Genomic DNA, 24,136 nt, shown 5'->3' with positions numbered 1-24,136 from the left:
GCACACAAAAGAATCAATAGGATGGCAAGGGAAAACGAAATGTTATCAGAGAGTTTTAGAGCTTGAAGGGACCTGAAGGACTATTAGTCCATATGTTTATTTTAAAACCTAGGTCAGATATTGAGGGTCAGGGGATAAAGTGACTTTCCCAAGAACCATAATTAGAAGCAGAGCTTGTTGTACTCTACAGTCCTCTAAATACCATGTTAAGTTTCACAAATTGACCCAATAGGGCCTTCATGAATATTAAAGGAAACATAACATTAAGCCATTTAATATATGTGCTGCCAAAGGGAGCACGACATTAAGCCATTTAAGCTGCATGTCCTTGAGCAAGTTACTTAACCTTTCTGTGCATTCATGTCCTCATCTAGAAAATGGGAATAATATATAGTTTAATAGTTTCTTCCTCACAGAGTTGTTGAGAGTATTAGAGTTAACATTTCTAAGAGCTTAGGATAGTGCTCAGCATTGGTAAACATAAGTATCAGTTATTGTTATGTATCATCACTAGCACCCCTAGGTCCTGTTTAAAAATAAATTGCAGGTTCTCGGCAATTCTTTTTACTTATACCAGGCTTAAGATATATGAGGATTAAAAGAAGCATAAGTTCCCCGCTCCCAAATAAAACTTAACCCAAAACCAGTTTGCGGCAACTTTACCTGAAACAGGGCAGGTGTTTCAAAAAAGTTGAACTGAACCCTGGAAGCTAGCTCTACATCATTAGCTGGTAAATTACTCATCAGTGATGAGGGCAGAGAAATAACGCCAATACTATTCTCAGGAGCCTCAGTTTCCAGAGAAACCTGAAAACCAAGTAAAAAATAATAAAAATGTCTGGGGCTGATATAATAATGAGTTAGAAAACACAACAACTAATCAAGATGAAGAATCATGTATGGGCATTTATGTGTGGTGTCTCTATGTATAATCAGTTCTTATTTCTCTGCTGCAAAATTAGAGAGGATGTATAATAGGGAGAGGAGGCCTTGGAGCAGGAAAGAAAACATTTTAAATATGCACAGAAACAGTCAGAAAGTATAGGATATTATATGTCAATTATATTGCAATAAAGTTGGGGTGGGGTTGCAGGATAACTGTAGACCCCCAAGGAGACCACAGCAGCAACACACCAACTTGGTGACTTGTTAGGGCAAAGTCATAGAACCACATGCACTAAACTTGTAAAAGGATGACTATAAAATTAAATTAATAGGCAGGACTTGGTTTTATGTGGGTGTTTCCAGCCCCTAATCCCTCTAATAGGTGGATAGAAAACAATTAGAAGCAAGATTGCTATTCAGTACCGCTATTCACACCAGTATAATCATAGCACTTTTTAAAATATTGGAATGGGTTGATAAGTAGTTGATGCCCCTGCTATCTCCCAAGTATCTAGAACCCTCCACTGGACACTTCCCACAACACACCTCACCCCAACTTCCACAATACAACTGCTAAAGAGTTAACTCTAGGTGCAACAATGACCTCTGAGACCAGTCAAAACCAATGCCCTTGTTTTTATTGATTTTATTTTTTTCAAACTGTAATAGAACATTTATTGGGAAAATTACAGAGGTAGAAGAAGTAATTCCTAGAAGAAATGGGCTTAGGAAATGAGTTATGGAGGAAAAGGAAGGGTCCTTGGAGTTTGGGAGTGAGGAAGCTAATGGTGCCTGGGGAGGGGGAACGGGAAGGGAAAGGCATGGGCATGCTCCCTGGAGGGGAGCTGTTTTTATTGATTTTAGAGACAGAGGAAGGGAGAGGGATAGAGATAGAGAAACATCAATGAGAGAGAAACATGGATCCACTGCCTCCTGCACACCCCCTACTGGGGATTAAGCCCGAAAACCAGCATGTGCCCTGACTAGGAATTAAACCAGTAACCTCTTGGCTCATGGGTCGATGCTCAATCACTGAGCCACACTGGCTAGGCACTGTTCTTTTTTTTAATTCTGTGGTGACTCATTGTTCTAGATGTTAAATATTTTTAATATCATCCCTGACTATAACTAGTAATTGCTTCAATCATATACTCATACATATATAAGACTCTATCATATATCATGATATATTATATGATGTCATATACAAGAAAAGACTGTTTCCACATTAAATTAGGATATACCTGAAGATTTGTAGGGTCTTGAGCAGCAAAGGTAGTCGTGTTGAAATTACTGGAATTCACTCTGATCACAGCCAGAGCCAAAGAAGGGGAAGTTAGACTTATGGTCTTGGTTGAAAAATTCAGCTGTAAACCAATGCCATCCACTACTTTTAGCAACCTGTAAAGATAAGTGGCAATTCAAATTCAACACTCCCACTTTGTTTTCCCCAGTCTAAGCAGAAAGAATACAGAGTAGCAACTTAACAAGTCATTATGAAACTCATTGTGGGAGAAAAATACTTGGCTGTAATTAATCATGTAAGAAGCATTGTTATCACTATAGGGTCAGTTTGCTAAGTCATACCTTTGGGCCAGAGGGGCCAGTAAGGCAGGTGGGGAATGGAGGAGCTTGCTGACTTGATGTATCATTTCTCCTGCAAGGTTGGGCTCCAAGCTGCCTAAGGACAGAGTTTTCTCCATCTGAGACACTTGGCTCTCAAGGTCAGAAACGGTGATGCTGCTGGTATGAACAGTTTCTACAACAGAGAGCCAAATCATTTTATGAACACATAATGAAAGAAATCATTAATAAAAAGAAACATACACCTTGTGATCTAGCAAACCCAGTGCTATGTATTCACCCCAGGAAAGTGAAAACATGTCTTAAAAAGACATGTTCATGAATGTTCATTGTAGCCTTTTCCAGCTTTGTTTCCAAAGTGGAAACAAACCAAAATGTTCATCAACTGCAGAATGGATAAATAAACTGTGGTCCACCATACAATGGACTACATTATTCAGTAATAAAAAGGGATGAGCGACTTATATATGCAACAACATGGATGGATCTCCAATGTATTATGTTAAGTGAAAAAAAGCCAGACTCAAAAGGTTACACACTGAATGGTTCTCTTCATATGAAATTCTAGAAAAAACAAAAGCACAGTATAGGGAAACAAAACAGATTAGTGGTAGCCAGGGGATGGGCGAAGTTGGTAGGAGGTTAACTACAAAGGGATAGGAGGAAACCCTGGGGGTAGTGGAAATGTTATATATCTTGATGGTGATTACATGACTGTGGTGTTTTTCAACCTCATAGAACTATAAAATTTTCATTCATCCAAAAGAACTGGATAAATTTTACTGTGTGTACATTATACTTCATGTATACAGTGTACATTATACATTGACATCTGTAATACTGTCAACAGTAAAAAATATATTTAAAAAGAAGCCTAACTAAAAAAATATGTAAAAGCATATCCATGTATTTAGTGTATATTCATACAAGCATAAATGTACTTATATTTAATTTATATCATGCATACAGGAATTTATATGGGTAACTAGAAGTTACCCTTTTTTTGTGGAAAAGAGAATGTTATTAAAATTACCAGCTGTAAGCCTGATTTTTAATAGTGTTTTTAATTGGGAAACAATGATACAGACCTAACAATAAAAAAAGTCTCTTAATTTGACCACTTAACATCCTATTTCTTATTTTGCATGTTCCTTTCTAACCTTTATTCATGTGTTATAATATACTGTTATAAACATGTTGTGAAAACTATTTATTATTATTTTCACTTCACTCAAGACTTGAGAAATGCCCCTAAGTTTTTGTCTAGCTATTCTTATGCACAGTTGTGTAATAGTCATTTTGTTATGTGAGTCATTGTGAGAATATCATATTTCATCATCCCTCTCCTATGGAAACATTAAGTTATATCCATTTTTTAGCCACCAGATAATACCTCAACACATCTTTTATGTATATGCTACTTTGCTTTCTCATTGCCTGAAACTCAAGTCTCGGGAGTGGAAGCACAGTTGCAAGAGGCCACCTTGCTGGCCTTTCTGTGTAGCCTGTTAGGTTGATTCTAAGGATGAAAGGGGATAGCTTTGGAAAGGTAGACAATTTTAGGCTTGGGATAATGAACTTTAATTTTACTTATTTTTCATCAGCCACTAGACTATAGCCCCAATGACTTTATATGGCCTAAAATGTCCATATTTATTTAAAAAAATTACTTAGAGAGAGAAGTGCAAATCTGAAGAAATATCAAGTCATTTGGCAGGAGTCTAAACCTCCTGGGGATGCTGGCACGACAGTGGAAAGGGCAGGGACCTCAACCTGAGCTCCAATCCCATGTCATCAAGAATCTGATTTTGCCTCCCAACCATAAAATTATTTTCGTTACTACTTCATAACTGTAATGTTGCTACTGTTAAGAATCGTAATGTAAATATCTGATATGCAGATGGTCTTAGGCGATCCCTGTGAAAGGGTCGTTCGACCGCCAGAGGGGTCGCGACCCAAAGGTTGAGAACCACTGGTCTAGAGGAAGACCTGCTTCTCACTCACTGAATTGAAACTCTGGAGAGTGTCCAGAATTCTTTCTGCTTCCTTCCTTCTTCCCTTTAGCCTTTATCCCTAAACCTACTTTGTTTCTGGGGAGCCCTTTGCAGTTTCCAGGGCTTCTCATGTATGCCCCTGTTCTCAACCAAGTGCTGTTAGTGTGATTATTTTTATCTTTAATTTAATAGGCTGAGTCAGGAGGAGCAAAATGGCTTATCCCAGATCACACTTCCAGTTAGAGCCCAATGCAGACCGACGACTGGGCCTTCTGAATGTTTTTCTGTTCCTTTTGGCTACCTTGGCTCAGTCCCAGCTCTGTCACTCTGTGACTAACTAATTTTCAAGAACACCAGTTTTTATTGTCTTCTGTCTAAATGGAGTTACTGTGTTTAACAGTTCAAAAGTTTTCTCTTCAGAATGTTGAAAAGAGTGACCCCAAAACATTTTGTAGGAGAAAGAAAACTATAAAATAACTCAGCTCAATAAAATGAGATCTGTGTTTGCCTCAAAGCTATTTCTCCATTCTATGAATGCCTGGAAAAAATCTCTTGAAATAAGAAGACATCATAAAAAGAAAGGATCGATGTGATCTTATTACAGATATCTTCATTTACAGGCTGGCAGCTGCATTTCAGATACCCAGAATTACAACAAAATTAGGAGCAGCTTAGCTCCTTATATTTACCTGTCTTGTCAGGAGGTGTGCTGGTCATGATGACATTCACCAGGGCAGACGTGGTGGGAATGGGAAGTGAGGATTTCCCAGGTAACAGGGTGTGGGAAAGATCAGTTTGGGGACTAGGGGTTGAGATAGTTCCAGATTGGGGGAGCTTATCAATGGTAGGGCTAGAAGCTATGGGAGTTGAAGACTGGACAGAAGGAAGGTGAATCACCCCTGTTGGGCTCTGGGAGATGACAGCTGGTTGATTTAGAGGCACAGCTAAAGAGAAGACACTGGAGACCTGGGAAATAGCTGTGGCCTGAGGAGCAACTGGGATAGAATTGCTGGAAGATGGGCCATGTGAATAACCACCAGCGAGACACGTAATTGGATCCTGCAAGTCACTGAAGGAAAGAATCAGAGAGATGCATGTGAGACAAATGAGCTACAGAGAAGTGAATCTCCTCCTCTGGCAACCATCTGATACCACCCAGAACCCTGGGCTGCACCCCAGACCAATAACATCATCTCTGAAGGTGGGAGGCAGGCATCAATGTTTTTAAAACTCCCCAGATGGTCCTAATGTGCAACCAGGCCTGAGAACCACTGCGCTATAGTCTGGACCGCTACTACTTAAAGTGGAGTCCATGACCCAGCAGCATTTGCTTCACTGGGGAGCCTGTTAGAAATGCAGAATCTCAGGTCTTGCCCAGACCTGATCAGAATCTGCATTTTAACAAGATCCTCAGTGATTGATATTTGCAGTAATGTTTGAGAAGTGTTGAAATGAAAGCCCTTATTCATTGTCAAATTTCAACAATTCCTTAGCCAACATGGCGATTAAATATTATTTTTGTTAGGAAAAGGGTCAGCATGTTTGCTACATACCATTGCAGTTTTTCTAATTCTTCTGGGGAGGAAGGGCAGGGTAGTTTGACAGAACAGCAGCACTGTTCTGGAGGAGACAAAAGGAAAGAGAAGAAAATGCATGGTTAAGAATAAGGCAAGATAGAAGCTCAGATCCATCAAGTATTATGGTCCTTACACTGACTACATTTTAGAGAGCATTTGTCTAAAACAGGTGATAAAATAAATTGGATGCATTATATTGAGTGAATTATTTTGGGGAGGGTTATATGCACACAATATCAATCACTCTTCAGCAATTTCTAAGAGGAATTCAGAAGTAAACAGATCCCAGTGGCAAGTAATTCAACACTCCAAATAGATCTCTCCTTCTCAGAAGGGTTTATGTTTTCAAAAAGTATACTGAAATTTTATTAAGAAAGAAAAGCCCGGCTGGTGTGGCTTAGTGGTTAAGTGTCAAACTATGAAACAGGAGGTCATGGTTCGATTTCCAGTCAGGGCATATGCCTGGGTTGTGGGCTCGATTCCCACTATGGGGTGTGCAGGAGGCAGCCGATCAGTGATTCTTTCTCATCATTGATATTTCTACCTCTCTCTCCCTGCCCCTTCCTCTCTAAAATCAATAAAAATATATTTTAAAAATAAAGGAAAAAAAATCACCTTTTAGAGCTCCCTAAAAACTGCCCAAGGACAAATGAGTTAAAGTAGAAAGCTGTAACATATGTCAGTTTATTAATTATATCTTCAATTTTAAAAAGAATGCATCAAAGCCATATGAAAATGAACACAGCAACATAGAGACAACTTACCCATCCGGTGAATCTTTACACTTTTCAAAGCCATCATTACGGCACATATGTTCCTTGAATTATTCAGTTTTATTGTGAATGTACAATTTAGTGTGCTATAAAGAGAAAAAAATACAACTAGAATGTTACTAAATTGAAAACCTATCTACATATTTGTAATTGCTTTTTCAAACTTAGAGTAAGGAAAAGAGACAGTGACAGTGTTAACTTGCAGTGTCACCTATAAGCTTGTAAACACCCAGCTACCATGGTCTGAACTTTATCCAAAAGATTTTATAGGATAAGAAATTTATAGGGGTTTACATTCGTAGAGGTTGCAAAGCAGAGAGGCTGTGATCACATATAGCGGCTGATTCATTTTGTCTGCTTGCACAATGAACAGGCAGGGGTGACACTTGGCTGAAAACACAAGCATCTTGACATCTAGAGTCTTACCCCCAGCTGTAGGCATTTGAATTTCCATCGTAAGAGCCCTTTCAAATACCGGCCTAGATGTATGTCAAGGTCTCTTAAATCCAAAATCTTTGGCAATCCAATCTGGATTATCAGATAACTAGGAATTTAAGACATTCTCTCTGTTTCTTTCTACTTTAATATTGGTTTATGTGAAAAAAATATTAATATTGCAAAGAACAAAAAGAGGTAAGTAAAATGAACTAAATACATATAGTGGATAGGGATTTGATGTACAATTTCATGGAAGACTTGCCATTATTTGTATCAATGAATAGTTTGATGAGTAGAAATCTGTCATTTTCTAGAATTTTTACTCTCACAGAATGCTAAAGGTTCAGGTAGTGAGATTATTGACCTATAAGCTTGTTGGCTTATGCAATCAGGACAACCAATGGACACAATTTAAGATAATAATCTGCACATCCTCAAATAATTATCGGGCAATCTCAAATTCACCTCTGCATGCACTTTTTAATTTCTTCTTTTCTCTTTCTTTCCAATCCTTTCCTCCCTCTCCTTCTTCTCCCATGTTCCAGATTATGTTCCTTCTTCTTTGACTGTCCTTCACTCTGACTGGACCACTGTGAGCCATTTCTTGGTTGTATTGGTGGCCCTTGGGGCTAAGGACACTGATGATCCTTAGCCTCATAAAACAGAGGTCAGCAGCCCCAACAGTACCCCACTCTGTGTTTCACAAAGAAATGAGAAGATGCTTGTGACAGGCTGATGAATGTTTGGAAGAATAAAAATACATACACTGAGTGGCCAAATTATTATGACCGGCCAGATTATTATGACCACCCCATCAGTACTTCATTGATACTTCCAAAAATACTGAATATTGAAAACTTCCTAAGCAAATACTCTCAAGGTTTTATTATTATTATTTGCATAACTAATTCACTTCATTGTACTGATGGGGTGGTCATAATAATCTGGCTGGTCATAATAATCTGGCCACTCAATGTATATCCAAAATGTCATTAATATGTATTTATTTTAGAAGAATGCCTTCGAATTTGCAACCTAAGACTCCTCAATACTTTATTTCTCATGAGTCAAGAATAATCTATATATAAAAGCCTAAGCGACCGAATGATCAGTTGACTGGTCGCTATGACGTACACTGACTACCAGTGGGCAGACACTCAGTACAGGAGCTGCCCCCTGATGGTCAGTGTGCTCCCACAGCAGTAGTGCTACTCAGCTGACCAACGGGCACCAGACACAGGGCTCATGGCTGGTGAGCACCACTGCGGCAGCACGAGCATCTCCTGATCAGGACCGACTGGGCTTGGGCCTGACAGGGCGCAAGCCCTCGGTAGGCGCAGCAGGGCTGGGATAAGCTGGAGCAGCAGGCAGGAGCTGCAGGTGGCATTGGACTGCGGGTTTCTCGGCCTAATCCCCACAGGCTGGGCCGAAACCAGCAGTCCAACATCCCCCGAGGGCTCCCAAATTGCGAGAGGGTGCAGGCCAGGCTGAGGGACCCCACTGGTGCATGAATCCATGCACTGGGCCTCTAGTGATATTTATAAAAGTATTAAAAATAACTGACCTTTGAGCTTCTGCTGTGGCACACACTATAAAATAAGTCTGAAACAAACAAAAAACATATGTTACTTTGACAGTTGAAGGTGTCAGACAAGACAACCCTGGACTAATCACAGAATCACTGAATTTTAGAGCTACAAGAACTCCTAGGGCTCATTCATTTCATATTCCTACCAGATTTCTGATTTATGATCAAAGCTATTCAGGCTATACAGCCTCTGCTTAGATAGATATATCTAATGTCAGGGAGCTCAATATCACACAAGAGAGCTCATTCTTCTGGGTCCTTGTTTTAAGAAACTTTCAATTTTACATGAAGGAAAATCCACCTTCTTGTAACGTCCATCCATTGTGCCTAGTTTTGATTTTTGGAGCAATGGAACTAGTCCATTCACTATTTTACATGACAGATTTGGGGGGATTTGAATACATATCTCCCCAGGAATGCAGAACTCCATGCTTTTCCCCAAATAACAATTATATACAAGGTATAAGGTGTACTATGATTACCTCACTTAGGGTTTGCAGGGTTTTGTTGAGCACTGTTCGTCTGTTAATAAAATGAAAGAAATTGACATGAAGGAGGCTGTTGGTGGTATTAAATTCAAAACAAGTTAGATTTTTAGCAAATGCATTAGTCACATAGTATTTATTGCTTGCAGTGTTCACTTTGAAGAGATACTGGGTATATTAAGAGATTGCTATGTGGAAAAAATAAATTATTTATATGCCAAGGAAAACTAACCAGACAGAAGCTGTATTGGTACTAGCCAACAGTTGTAAGATAGAAATTTATGGTTGAACAATCGTGTTATTCATTAAGTTACTGCAACTCCCAGGCAGCCTCTGGCAGAAGGCCTGAGGAAGAGCTGGCTGGCCCGAGGCAAAATTTCTGAGACAGGCCTGCCACTCACCCTGGAAGCCCTGGGCCTATGATTTCTTCATTCTCTCTCCAACTGACCCTGCCACCCTCTAGCACTCTCCAGCCCTGCCTTCCCCTCCTCACATCTTCTCTTTAGGAATCTCCCTCATTCCTCTCCTCCAATTTCACTCTTACAACACTTGCATTTTTCCAATGTGGCAGAGCTTCATGTGAGCTTAAAATGAAATAAATCTAGTTTAAAAATTCATCTATGGCCAATCCATCCTGAATGTGCATGATCTTATCAAATCTAGTTTAAAAAATCAATCTAAGGCAGTGGTTCTCAACCTGGGGTGACACTGCACCCCAAGGGACATCTGGAAATATCTAAAGACATTCTTTTTCTTGTCACAATTGGGGGTGGGGTGCTACTGGCATCTAGTGGGTGGAGACCAAGGATCTGTTACACATCCCCTAATTTATAGGACAGTGATGGCGAACCTATGACACGCGTGTCAGAGGTGACATGCGAACTCATTTTTTTTGGTTGATTTTTCTTTGTTAAATGGCATTTAAATATATAAAATAAATATCAAAAATATAAGTCTTTGTTTTACTATGGTTGCAAATATCAAAAAATTTCTATATGTGACACGGCACCAGAGATAAGTTAGGGTTTTTCAAAATGCTGACACACTGAGCTCAAAAGGTTCGCCATCACTGGTATAGGACAATCCCATATGACAAAGAGCTATCAGGCTCAAAATGTCAATAGTACTAAGGTTGAGAAACTATGCTCTAAGGAATGGGCAATAGTTCTTGGTTGTTCCAGGAAAGGTCTGGAGGGAAGAAGAAGGGAAGGATGGTGGCAATAGTAGTCAATTAGCTTTTTGAGCTGTCAGGAACTACTCCTCCATAACTATGCTCAGAGGCCACCTTCTTTCTGGGGTTTCCCTGGCCATTCCAGTCATGTCCAATCTGTTCTACATTCAGACACTTAGAACATCCTTTGGTACTTTGTAAATGTGACCTTCATTATAGGGATTGTGCTCTAGTGTTATCATTTGTTCCCATTTTGCATCTTTCCTACCAGACTCCAGACTCCTTCTTCTCAAAATGGCCTCATGCTGGAACCACCAGCAGAGCATTAAAAACGCTCATGCCTACGTCTCAGTCCCCAAATCCTGATTTAATTGGTATGGAGTGTGTCTGTGCATCAGTGTGTTTAAAAGCTCCCCAAGTGATTTTAATTAGCAGTCTAGTTTTCTATTTCAGAGAGTTAAGGTTATTCCCATTTGTAACCACCGGCACATAGTAGGTGTTCAACAAATGTTTCGTGGCTTTAAATGAATTCATCTCTATTTCAAGTCTGGTAATTAAGATGAATTGCAAGTATGCTAAGTTGTATTCTATTTATAAATTTGTGAGTTTAAAAAATGTTTCCTATCACTACTATTGCCCATCTAAAGTTTAAAATCCTACTAAGACATTGATTATTTCACACATATTCTTTGAATAGTTAGAAAAGCTAGATTTTTATCAGGAGGTAAGAAAAAATAGGCATATAAAGGACATAAATGACACTCCTGCCCATCCTAGTTATCACTATAACTTTTTGCCACTATAAACTCACAAGAGCACTAGGAATGTCTAATATCTACCACATGGAATCACGCATTATTTTTCTCTCTACCTAGGCACTGCTGAATCATCAGAAGCAGCCAGGTCAAAATGCTAATTAAATAATGAGCCTTAAGAATAGTTTTGTTTTGTTTGCTTTGACCTAGGAAAGGTTTTTCTCTTCAGTGTTATCACAGATACTCACCAGAGCTTTTAAATTTGGTTAAAAGTTTATGAAAACTTCATTTGAGAGGTAATAGTAAAGTGGAGAGTAGATGAATTTTATCTCTGATGCTGCTTCCCTGCCAAAGGGAAGACAGGGCAAAGACATGAAGTTTCTCCTGCCAGTGGGCAGGGTAAGACTGTTCTGGCCTAGGCCAACTGCTGGCCCGTATTTTGATCTATTGTCTAACCGGAGGCATCTATTTGTAAACTGAGGTCTATTTAAGAAGACCTCTCTCTGACTTGTGAATCACTGATGCTTCATGAAAGCATGAACAAATGGTATACACGAAGTCTTACCTTGAATCCTTCTTTCAACCTTGCTGGCTATCAAGTCATATTACTCAAATAGTAATTCAAATGGAAGTAATTTAATAGCATCGAAGAGAAGAGCCTCACAGGGATATTAATTGATGACAGGTAATTATGTTTGTAGCTTGCAAGGAACTCAAGAACCAATTCTCTATAACCTTTAGGTCTCTTTCCTATTCACAGTTTCCAAAAGCAAAGATAGCTCAACAAGTATCTTTCCACAGTTGATTTCTTAAGATTTAAATCAAACAGCAGATTACTCACTTCAATTCACTTAGAGACAGGACTCCAGTCAAGGTGCCATTAACCATATTTGGATTCTGTTAGAAGCACAAAATCATTAAGAATACAACAAACATTGGTTTTGTTATGCTCTCATACAAGAAGTTGTTCTTTAGATTTGTTGACCACCCAAATAACTACACCCTAAAGACTATCAATACCAACTGCATGGAATACTATCTAGCAAATGATCAAATCCATATAGACTGAGCCGTTTTTTTTTTTAAATATTCTGAATCAACAAGTGTGATGTGTCAATAATTTCTGTTTTTTTGTTATTCTATTTTGTCTTTCATTATTTCCCCAAAGGAATACTATTAAAGCTCTCTACATGAAAGGCCCCAGATTTAAGTAAAAGATTCCAATGTAAAGGGGGAAAGTTGATAGCAGTCACCACTGTATTTCTAGAACCTAGCTCCTTGCCCTGCATATAGTAGGTACTCAAGAAATATTCACTGAATGAACAAACCACCTGTAGCTGAGATCCTCTGAAGCAATCTAGATTACAGGAGGCTGATACTACTATATCTGAATACCCCATGGGGCAAATAGGATTAGTTTAAAAGACTGATTCAATATATTTAGATTCAATATATTTCTTCTTGTTAGGAGTTTCTAATATATTTTCATATTTTGACTGGTAATAGAATTGCATCATATAAACATTCAGCAGTAAACCTAGTGAAAACTAAAATATAATTATTAACATAATACCATGGTTATTATGAAGTCAAGTCCTCTTATCAAAACTAAGGATTCAACAAGAAAATTTATTTATACTTGGCCATAAAAGTAAATAAATATGCCAAATATCATAAATCTAAGCCTTAAACAAATACTTAAATACATCTAAATTCATTTTTTAGATTGTAATAAGGAAAATCTTTAAAACCTACCTGGGTAACATTGCTTTCTTCATCATATTGAAACATTATCTCACCTCGGAAAAATGCTGAAAATAAATTTTTAAAAAGAAAATTGAGACTTGCATCCTTAGAGCTTGAGGATTAATATCACACAGAAAAAGATTATCAAATTACTTTATAAACAGAGTTTCATCACATTCTTTGCTGTTATTCACATTTACTCTCCTTTGTATCAGAAAGTTACTCAATATAATTTTCAGAAGATATAAATTTTAAATTTTATGTAGGAATGCAGAAAGAGGGAACGCTTGTTCCCTTGTCAAGAAAATTTTATCCCAGCCTACCTGAATCCCAGTGCCTGGGATTTGGCCTGTCCAAAGGCGCCCTTGATAAAACTGCTGGCCACCTGCCAGGCCACTCCTCAATGCACTGCTTTCCAAGGCCCACCATGCCCCTGCGGCCCACAGCCCCGGGGTCACAGCCTCTGTTGGCTCTACCAATACCCTGTTTCCTTCAGGCACCATGCGCAGACATGGGCAGCTGCACCAGAGCACACTGCGTGGCTGGGGCACTGGACTTCACCAGGCTGCTGTGTGCTGTGCTGGGCATTGTGGTGATCATGGTGGTGCCCTCCATTATCAAGCTGCAGGTCCACAAGAGTGTGTGTATGGACTCCAGTAGCCTGTCCTTCGGCATATGGAAGGAGATCCCTGTTCCCCTCTACATCTCTATCTACTTCTTTGACATGTCAACCCCAAAGAGATTCTTCAGGGCAAGAAGCCACTGTTGTGGGAGTGCAGGCCCTATGTATGAATAGGGAGTTCCAGCATAAGAGCAACATCACCTTCAATGACAATGACACAGTATCTTTCCTCGAGTACTGCAACTTCCAATCCCAGTGAGAAGTCCAGTGGCTTGGAGAGCTACTACATCATCAAGCCCAACATCCTGGTCCTGAGTGCAGCATTGGTGATGGAGAATATGTCTATGGGCCTAAACCTTGGTGTTCACTACTTTGGTGAGTGTGCCTTCATGAACCACACTGTAGGCAAGATCATGTGGGCTATGACCACCCCCCATGCACATCATCAATAAATACTTCCCAGACATGTTCCTCTTAAAGGGCAAGTTTGGGTTATTTGCTGAGCTCAACTACTCGAATTCTTGGCTCTTCACCATGTTCACAGGGATCAAAAACTTCAGCCAGATCTACCTCATGGAAAAGTGGAACTGGCTCAGCAAGCTCAACTTTGGCACTTGAATCCATGCAACATGATTGACAGGACTTCAGGACAGATGTGGGACCTGTTTATGACTCACAAATATAACTGGAATTCTACAGTCTTGAGGCCTGCTGGTCCATAAAGGTCATCTACAAGGAAGTAGGGATGTTCAAAGGCATCACTACCTTTTGCTTCATGCACCTTATTTGCTAATGGGTCTGTCTTCCCACCTAACAAGGACTTCTGCCTGTGCCTGGAGTGTGGAATCCAGAATGTCAGCATTTGCAGGTTCAGTGCACCCTTATTTCTCTCCCATCCTCACTTCTACAATTCCTATGCTGTCCTGGCAGAGGCAGTGATCAGCCTTCACTCCAATGAGAAAAAAAAAAAAAAAAAAAACAAAACCCAAAAATTCCCTGTCCCTGGACATCCACTCTGTCATAGGAACCCCTATGAACTTCTCTGTGAAGCTTCAGCTGAGCCTCTATATCAAGGCTGTCAAAGGCATTGGATAAACAGGGAAGATCAAGCCAGTGGTCCTTTCACTAGTGTGGTTCAAGGAGGAGAAATGCTATTTTTTTTGTAGTAGTAGTAGTAGTAAAAAGGGCTCAATGGATAAGGAAGCTTTGCAGACCTATTCTGAATCCCTGATGACATCAGCTCCCAGTTCTGCAAGAAGCAAGACTGTAGGGTCCTGGAGATGGAGCCAGCCTAGCTCAACCACTCAACCAGACCAGCTCCCCAGCCCCTACACCCTGCTTCTTCAGGACTCCCTCAGGGGATAGTCTGCCAGTCCTAAAGTCTGAGGTTCCCAGTTGCCACACAAGTGTGTCCACACACTGCACACAACCCCACACATGTATGCATATGCCTGTGCAGTTATGTACAGACACACTCATGAATAGAGATGTTTATGACGGGACTCAAGGAGAGGCTCACCCAACAGGGACTGTTTCAGAACCTTCTCTCTGAGGCACCCACAGGTGTGGGCATTGGGTCCTATCCCTGGGGTAAGCCTGTTCGGTCATTGGGCCACTTCTTCCCAGTTTCCCTCTCCATTAGTCTGGAAACACTGCAGCCCCTGTTTGATGGTTCACCCAGAAGCACTGGCTTTTACTCTGAGGGGCCAGCCACTGTCCTGAAACCCAGCCCAGGGGCTGTAGATTTCTTGTGCCAAAGCCATGGGCACAGGGGGCGGTGGGCTCAGGGCTCAGCCTGCATCTAGATCTTTGGCCTCTCTGCAACCATCAGGGCTGGGGGCATAGCCCCTTCATACAGGCCTCAGAAACCAGCATGAGTGAGAGATGCCCCATGTGGCTGCCCTGACTGTATCCTCATCCCCCACAGGATTTTATCTCACTAAAGTCTACACAGGCACTGGATTTGGGTGTCTTGGGCACCTTCTCTCTAGCTAAACTGACATCATCCTGTATACTGAGTGGGCTACTCCCTGGTTGGGGTGGTGGGAGGCTCTGTCCCAAGCTGCCCTCCATGAGGGCCCTAATCTTTTAGGTGCCAAGCCAGAGGTAGACAGGTCTCGGCCCTGTCAGCCTGGGTATCTGGTCAGGTGGGAGCCCTGTCCATCTGTAGCTTCTGGTCTCCGGGCAAGCCTCTGTCTCTTTTCTACTGGAAGAAAAATGAGTTTTATCATCTTTTAAAAATAATTCACTATTGAGGTAATAAACCTTTTCTAAAAGTGCGAAGAAAATAAATTTTATCCTTACATGCATTTCATCAGAATTTTGTTTCCTTTAAAGATGCTAATTGAGAGAACCATGGGTCTAAAGTTAATGTTTAAAAACAATATTTTAAAGTTGTTATAGTTGCAGTTACATAGATAAGGGAGGGAGGGAAAAGTGTTTCTCAGAAGCTTAGCTACCTTATGGAAGTCCATTTATTCCATGCTGGCGTTTTTCTTTTTAAAACTACAACTACCAAATGCCAGTATCTTTCCTAGGAACAAAGTTGAGATTTTGCTTTGAAACCTGAATAGGTTGCAGGGCAAATCTTTTCTTTAGTTGAACAGTTCATTGGCGCTTTCATCCCATATATACCAGAAAACCCTTTTCCTAAAATGCTCATGTTGTGTAACATTGAAGTAACTTTTAGTTAACCTATTTTCTGCAGGGTATACTTGGAGGGGCTTTGACTCAATCTGGAAACAAATAAAATAGAGACCCCTTAACAGGTACAACTGTGTGTATTTCATAACATAGAGCAAAAAAGTTGGCCTCTTGAGCAAAAGGGCAAGGATGTCATATAAACTAGAGCATAGGTCAGCCAACATTTTTGTGAAGTATCATACAGATAATAAATATTTGAGGTTTTGTGGGTCATATGGTCTCTGTTGAAACTACTCAACTTTGTAGTGCAAAAGTAGCCATAGACAATGTGTAAATGAATAGGCATGGCTATGTTCCAATAAAACTTTACTTACAAAAACAGGCAGGAAATATATTTGGACTATGGGCAGTAGTTTGCCAACTCATAAGCTAGAATGTTGAAGGCCTCCTCATCTTATCTTTTTTATTGCACCCCAAAGTACAACTGATTCCCATATCCCAGTTCCCAATGGTCCACTCCACTTAAAACAGCCAACAAAGCCACTAGACCAGAGATTAACATGACTTATCTGTTTAAGCTACTTTTCTATGGAGAACTTCAACTCTGATACTGAAAGTTCAATTAATACAGTATATAAGTATTAAAGGTAAAAACTCTTGATATATGCATAGAATTACTTATCCATTTTTTCATATATTTTTATTGATTTTTAAACAGAGAGGATGGGAGAGGGATAGAGAGATAGAAACATAGATGAGAAAGAAACATCATCGATTGGCTGCTTTCTGCATGCCCTCAAGCTCTGGCATGTGCCCTGACCAGGAATTGAACCAGTGACCTCTTGGTTCCTGGGTCAACGCTCAACTGCTGATCCACACCAGCCGGGCTATTACTTTTCCATTTTTTGAAAAGAAATCTTTGCTTGTATAAACTGATTTAGTGTGCGTGCATATAGTCGACACCTACAATTTCTTTTCCTCACCCCTCTATTCTTCCAGTTCATCCTTTAGTCTTATTGAGGGCATGTTGAATTTCATAAATGTTCTGGGAGCACAGTGGTAGCAGAGCAACCAGGAAGCCACCTCCTTTTTACTCTTAGCCTAACTGTGGCTAGTCAGCTCCCATTTCTGCATTAGCCTCCATTTTCCTTAAGGAATCCGGATTGAAACCTGCAAGAAGTAGAGGTTTCTAGTTCCTGGCAGGATATCATGGGATTTCTGGTGCCAAAAGAGTTGGTTCCCTGATGAGGTTGTTTTCAACAGACACTAAAACAAACGGTCAATTCATCCACTCAATTAGGGAAAGCATTACTCTAACCAGCTTTCTGACATCTGTTATTCAAGATGACCAGTTTTTTTTACTAAATGTTCAATTTTCAAAGTTATCAAACATCTTGTAAACACAACACTAAAGTAGACATTAGTCACCAGTTCAAACGTAGATGAAGCACAAAAATAATGAAATTATGGAGAATTCAGTAAAGAGAGGAGGGAGGGAGGAAGAAGAGAGTTACACAATATATGAAAGTAAAATGTGTTGTTGTTTTTCTTGACTCAAAACCAGATGATATTTTTCTGCTATATTCTACCAGGAGCATACTATCAGGAGAAAGCTCACATAAGCAAATCTCACACTCACACAAATACAAAGTATTTGTGGAGCATTCTTTCAACAGAAAGTTTTCTTGTTTTCTAAATTATCTAACCTTATTTTACTTTCAATTGTTTCTTATGTTTTCCTTTTTTTTTTGTACATTTTCAAATGTGCATTAGTTCCATTCACCCCTATGTTCCTATGTTTTTCAAACAAATTATTAAACTACTAGAGGCCCAGTGCATGAATTCATGCACCAGTGGGGTCCCTTGGCCTGTCCTGTGGGATCAGGCTGAAACTGGCTCTCCAACATCCTCCAAGGGGTCCCGGATTGTGAGAGGGTGCAGGCCAGGCCAAGGAACCCCATGGTTGCACGAGCGAGGCCGGAGAGGGACATAGGAGGCTGGCCAGCCTGGAAGGGACCTCGGCAGGGCTCCAGGGCGTGTCCGGCCCATCTCAGTCCCGATCAGCCAGAGCCCAGCAGTAAGCTAACCTACCAGTTGGAGTGTCTGCCCCCTGGTGGTCAGTGCACGTCATAGCAACTGGTTGATCAGTCGACTGTCTGCCCCCTGGTGGTCAGTGCACATCATAGCAAGCAGTTGAGTAGCCTTAGCATATCATTAGCATATTATGCTTTGATTGGATGAATGGATGACCAGACACTTAGCATATTAGGCTTTTATTATATAGGATTAAAGGGAACAGAATAAAATGATTCATTCCTCTAATGAGTGTTTCTTTTTATATCAATGGAGTCATACTAAGACTTTAATATTATAAAATATTTTGTTGCCTTCCTCTTCTCTCTTCCCATGATCCAATTCTGACCTGCCACACCATGTTTTTCTGTTTTTCACATCTGCTTTCATTGGTTTCAACAAGGAAGGGAGCCCAGAGAGCCAAACCAATGTAAGAAAAGAGGTTGTTTCATTCCTTCTGGCCCAAAGCAGGAGGGAAAATATCCTCATTTCAAAAATAGCATGTTCTCAAGAGATTTCCATCTCAATTTTTAAAAATAGTGGGCAGTCTTAGCTAAAGATGGCAAAATCCACTATGGCACTACAGGGATTAGCACCCAATTAACTAGGTGTACGTGAGGTTTTCAACATTTTAGTAGAGCGGTTTGTTTTAGTTTTAGCAAAAGACAAAATCCTGTTTCTAAGCTATAATAATATTTAAGGTCCTATGGAAAAGCTTGAAGGATTTGTATATAAGAAGTGGCTTTCAATAATTAAGTTCATTATTAATTATGTTCATGAATCAACTCTAAGTGCATTAGTTATGGATTTAAAGCTATGGTTAAAAATGTTTTGTGCACAGCTTCATGTTCTCATATTAAAAGAAATTAACCATTCATTTTACTAAGCAATGGGAAGATAATTCCAGCCAAATCTAAAATTTGCTTTTGTTTTCATTCAGGATTCATAGTAGCCAGGTGGTATGAAAGGAGACAGATCAAAGAGGCACACATCACACACTCTCCAGGAGAAAAGCAACCATTTTTCTCTATGAAGCTAATTTATCTGTTAACATACTAGTATAATGTGCATAAGAACTAACCTGAGTCATTGCAAATAGATGACAAATTGCAGATATTTCTCTGGGGTTTGACTTCTGCAAAGAAAACACAATCCAGCTGATTAAGCATGTCAACACATTCACTTGTATATACATGGTCAAGAGAATTAATAAATTCAGGCATCAAATGTGGACCAAAAATGTAATAAGTTGGATATAATTGGCTGGATGAATTCCACAAAGACTAAAGGAATGAGAGTTAACTTGGTTAACTTGATTCTTTACTATTTTTCAGTATGTTAGTGTCTGATCCCCTACTCCTCCCTGAAATTTCTTGTCCCATTCCCAATTAATCCCTCTCCTGTCCAATAAAAACAGAACAGTATGAATATAAATCTAGCATATAGGCTTTAAATGAAATAGCGCTTACTCTTACATTCTCCTTTCTTCCTGGGTAGAGGTGTACATGAACACTCTAATGATGGTCTCAGCTCCTCATGCAAATGTATGTGTGAAATAATATCAAAGTCATGATATCATTTCACATGGGCAAAACTATAAAATTCAAAAAATATTTGCTAATTTCTACAATATTCTATAGGTTTTATGAGGTTCTAATTACGGATCCTGCCCTCAGGGAGCTTACAATCTAATGGGTGATACTAGCCAGTAAAAAAAAAAAAAATTATAGTGAGGGCAAAATGGAGTAATGACCAGGACAACAGACTACATAGGCATACACAGTAGGCAGAGATTAATGGGAGATGAAATAAGCCACATTAGAACAAAAAACCAGACATATTAACCTGAGAAACATTTTCACCAAAGGTGAAAGGAGAAGTACATCTCTTCTTTGATTTGAAAAGCGTTCAGGGTTTACTACTCTAAGAATCTTTCCTTCATTAATTTCATCATTTTGTCAGAGTGTAAGAAATCTTTAGTAAATGTGAGGGGCAAATGTTACTAAGCAAACTACCAAGGGGAAAAGGTTGTTATAGTAAGAAATATTTTTGTATCCTTGCTTGGTCTGGTTCTGTCGAAATTATGTACACAGTGCTTGATTGCTATTTTATTTCCATTACTTTATGAGTGCTTAATTCTTTCCTAAGAAAACTAGTTTGAACGTGAACTAAAATTACAATTTGAATTAGTGTGTATGATATGGTTTCTGCCAGAATGATTTAGTTGACATTTGGTGTGTAGGCATCATGGTTCAGCTAAAATTTTGACTCTGTGAGCAAACTGAATTTAGGTGCCACAAGTTACCAGACATGTAGAGTTCTATGTTGTTCCACAGCAAAGTTACTCATATCAAAAGAGAAAGATTTCATTTTAAATATACTTGCTAATGGATATAACTCACTAGAAACATACTATGCAATTATACAATATATAGGTGGTGAGTAGTAGTGCTTTAATGTTTCTTACAACTATTGGTCTATTGCTTACTAAGCTTTTCATTCTATCACATCTCATCTTTAAATTTTAGTGGCACCTTCATTTCCAGGGCTGTGTGTTTTTTGCTGCTTATTCATACTGAGAATTTTCTTTCCTATTGTTAGGGCTATTATCAGTAATTTCCCCCAAGTACATGACCACAAGTTGTCCCTCAAATCATGAGTGAGAAAACTTTGTAAAGGGTCAAACAGTAAATATTTTAGGCTTTGTGGGCCATATAATCCCCATTGCAACGATTCAACCCTATCATTCATCGTAGTGGAAAAGTAGCCATAGACAATATGTAAAAAAATGGGCACAGTACTTTTCTAATAAAACTTTATTTACAAAAAAGAAAAAAAAAAGGCGGATTTGGCCCACAGCCCATAGTTTGCCAACCTCTGCTTTAAATTGACCAGAAACCTTTAAGTATATCATGTATCCCTAATATTGCACTAGGTACTTAAAAGTGCATCTTTTTTATTATTTAAAAAGAGATTGGGATTCACTTCTTTAAGAATCTTTCCTTCATAAAATGCATCCCATTGATCATTATCAGCCCTTCTATCTCCTATGCTTCTTAACCATGTCAGAAACAGTTGTGTAATCATTGCCTTTATGTTCATACTACACGTTCATGTTAATTATCTGTTTATTTGGCTTGTCTCTCCCAACAGACTAGAAGATTGTTGAGGGTTGGCATTGTGCCTAATCATTGCTATTATACCCCCAAACACTTAGTACAACTTCAGGTACCCAGTGCATAAACATCTATTCATTAAAAAACAGTTTCATTTTTAAAAGGTAGGAAAAAGAGAGAAAGAAAACATTAACATCAGCTATTTGTTTAATTTTACATTAGTTATAAAAAAGAAAGTCTTGATATTGATAAGTCATACCTGATGCATTGAAGGTTTTTACTATAGTGATTTTAGTTTTTTCTGCAAAGAAGCAATTTAAATATTAGAGCAGAATTGTTGCTTGTTTTTTTAAAAAAACAATTTGCCATGAGTATCATTTTAGTGAAGTGCTAAGAAAATCATACTGTTGATACTTTAAGACACTATTGGTCATCTCAGCATAATGAATGGGAATCCCATACACAGATCATATAGCATTGGCACAGGGTAGGTCTGGGATTTAGATTCCCATGTTTACCCAGTGAGATCACACCCATTACACACTCCACTGCTTGTGTAATTCTACTGAAGTTTCCATGCTCTGCTGCTGCTAGACAAATTAATGCAGACTTATACTTCCGATATGTAGAATTAAGTCACTATCAGGACCTTCAGGTGTTAGGTTGTAAAGATCAGTGATTCAGAATAAAAATTAATGGTAACAGTAAACACAGAATCTAAAAATTGCTATTATGTTCTATAATCAAGGAAATGTCCTGCTATTTTCTCTAAGAGTTAATACAATACTATTCCCATCACATTGATAGATAAAATTATTCTCATAGAGGGTGAGACTATCCAACTACAGTCATACAACAGGCTCACAGAAGCACCAAGACACTGAAAAAGCAAATCTTAGAAATATCTTTCCAACACACTTTTGGGACAAAGCTCAAGGTTTATTTCCCAGATTACGGAGAACCAGGTTCAGAAATCTTGGCTGTAAGGATGGCCAATTAGAAGAGGCTGTGTTCAGGGCACAGATTTACAAAGAAGCTCTGTCTCCTAGGATGAGTGACAAATTCTGAAGAAAACACAAAGCTCAGATCTTAGAAAAGCACTTAAGAATTATGACGTTATACTGACAGTTTCAGAAACCTCATTTGTGTGTGTGTTATTGATGAGTTTCTGTTTCAATGTGTAACTGACCCATGGGCAATGATTGATGGTAATTATTGAGGCTGCCAGCATTTGTATTATCATGAATAATCCTTTAAATACATTATTTTGTTTGCCCTGATACTTCCCTTTCCAGAATAATCAAGACAAAACTGTGAAATGAGCTTCTAGTTCTAGTAACCAAAGTGCTTTCAGGGAAAAGAATTCAATCTCACTAATAATCAAAAATTCAAAATAGCACTTATGGAATTGAGAGAAAATTTAAGAATATATGATACAGACTCAGCTTTCAGCAAAGGTACAGTGACATGGACATTCATGTCCACTATTGGCAGGAATGTTTCCAGGTATAAGCTTCCTAGAAGGTAACTGGGCAGTAGATATCAAGGGCTTTAAAATATCAAAATGCTGACCCATTAAATCCAATCCTTGGTATGCATCCTATGGAAACCAGGGATGAATACAAAGATGTTGATACAAGGATATTTATAGCAACACTTCTACTAAAAAATAGAAACAACTCTAATAATCAACTTATGATACATAATGGAGTATTATCAGGTCATTAATAGCAAGGGACTCTAGAAAATACTTATAACTTAATATGAATTCAAAAGGGTGAGATATAACAATGTACCTAAACTATGACAGTGTACAGGTACATATGATACTGTATGGAAATATACCAAGTTATTAACAGTAATAGTCTTAGGAAAATAACACTAAAGATGAATTCTATTTTCTTTATTTTTTCTATATTCTCCATTTTTATGAGCTAAGATATATTATTATTATACTAAATTTAAGTGGAGTGCTATGGCCATAGCAATTTGGAAGATCAGGAGTGTGGTGACACCAGAATTACAGTTCAATGTCAGAATAAAACAAGTAATAAATCAACAGCTGAAGGCATAGGAAGTGGGCAAGGAGATAACCTTTACTAATCCAAAAGACCACACAAGTGAGAAACTCAAGAAGCCACAGAAGACATGTATTCTGTTTAGAAATAACTTGCTATTACCTGTCTTGTTTAAAGTAGATAACATGGTTGAAGTAACATCTGAAATAAAATAATAAAAATTAATCTAACCATTGGCATGATTAATAAACACATGCATCTTCCTAGGTTCTCTAAACATTTCACTCCCCCAACCCTGGAGAAGTTAGAGCATTTTGCAAAAGCCAACTGACATTACCAAATGTATTTGCTGCCCTCCCCTTCACCGCACTATCCATTCTCCAACCCCCAGAGACAATTCCTGAGCAAATATTCATTTGTTCAAAATGTGTTTCCTAAACACGTTACATGTCTAAAACATAGCAACACTCCTATAATTATTACATTTAAATAAACCATTTAAATAAACTTATATAGTTTAATATTTTGTCTTTTTTCCTCTATTATAATGAAAGTCTAAGGGATATGATATTTTCACAGTTAATACTAACTTTATAGTACTGTGGATGCTTAATATATTTTTACCTAGTGGAGTTCATTCTTATGAAAGTAATTCTAGTAAATTTGGA

At 38.7% G+C, this 24,136-nt stretch overlaps 1 protein-coding gene and 1 pseudogene across 3 annotated transcripts in view; one reads left to right on the top strand and one right to left on the bottom strand.

The window, feature by feature from the left end:
• Positions 1 to 24,136, bottom strand: part of ADGRG2 (adhesion G protein-coupled receptor G2) — an 80,064-nt gene that overhangs the window by 15,476 nt on the left and 40,452 nt on the right. For 2 of the 3 annotated variants that reach the window (XM_015564878.1, XM_006765124.2), the window contains 13 exons: positions 23,631 to 23,669; positions 21,710 to 21,751; positions 19,416 to 19,469; positions 13,006 to 13,061; positions 12,092 to 12,147; positions 9,322 to 9,361; positions 8,816 to 8,853; positions 6,805 to 6,899; positions 6,017 to 6,083; positions 5,153 to 5,532; positions 2,473 to 2,644; positions 2,130 to 2,286; positions 664 to 807 (listed from right to left, as the gene is read on the bottom strand). In XM_015564878.1, the coding sequence (XP_015420364.1) occupies positions 664 to 807; positions 2,130 to 2,286; positions 2,473 to 2,644; positions 5,153 to 5,532; positions 6,017 to 6,083; positions 6,805 to 6,899; positions 8,816 to 8,853; positions 9,322 to 9,361; positions 12,092 to 12,147; positions 13,006 to 13,061; positions 19,416 to 19,469; positions 21,710 to 21,751; positions 23,631 to 23,669 (1,340 nt within the window). The remainder of the gene's footprint in view (positions 1 to 663; positions 808 to 2,129; positions 2,287 to 2,472; positions 2,645 to 5,152; positions 5,533 to 6,016; positions 6,084 to 6,804; positions 6,900 to 8,815; positions 8,854 to 9,321; positions 9,362 to 12,091; positions 12,148 to 13,005; positions 13,062 to 19,415; positions 19,470 to 21,709; positions 21,752 to 23,630; positions 23,670 to 24,136) is intronic. The other variant, XM_006765126.2, reaches the window with a different exon arrangement.
• On the top strand, positions 13,508 to 14,983 carry LOC102769620 (annotated as a pseudogene).

The sequence above is a fragment of the Myotis davidii genome, unplaced genomic scaffold (genome assembly GCF_000327345.1).
Source record: "Myotis davidii unplaced genomic scaffold, ASM32734v1 scaffold161, whole genome shotgun sequence".
In the NCBI taxonomy this organism is placed as follows: Eukaryota; Metazoa; Chordata; class Mammalia; order Chiroptera; family Vespertilionidae; genus Myotis; species Myotis davidii.
The sequence above is the reverse complement of the archived record's forward strand: the minus strand, read 5'-3'. Positions and strand labels throughout refer to the sequence as shown.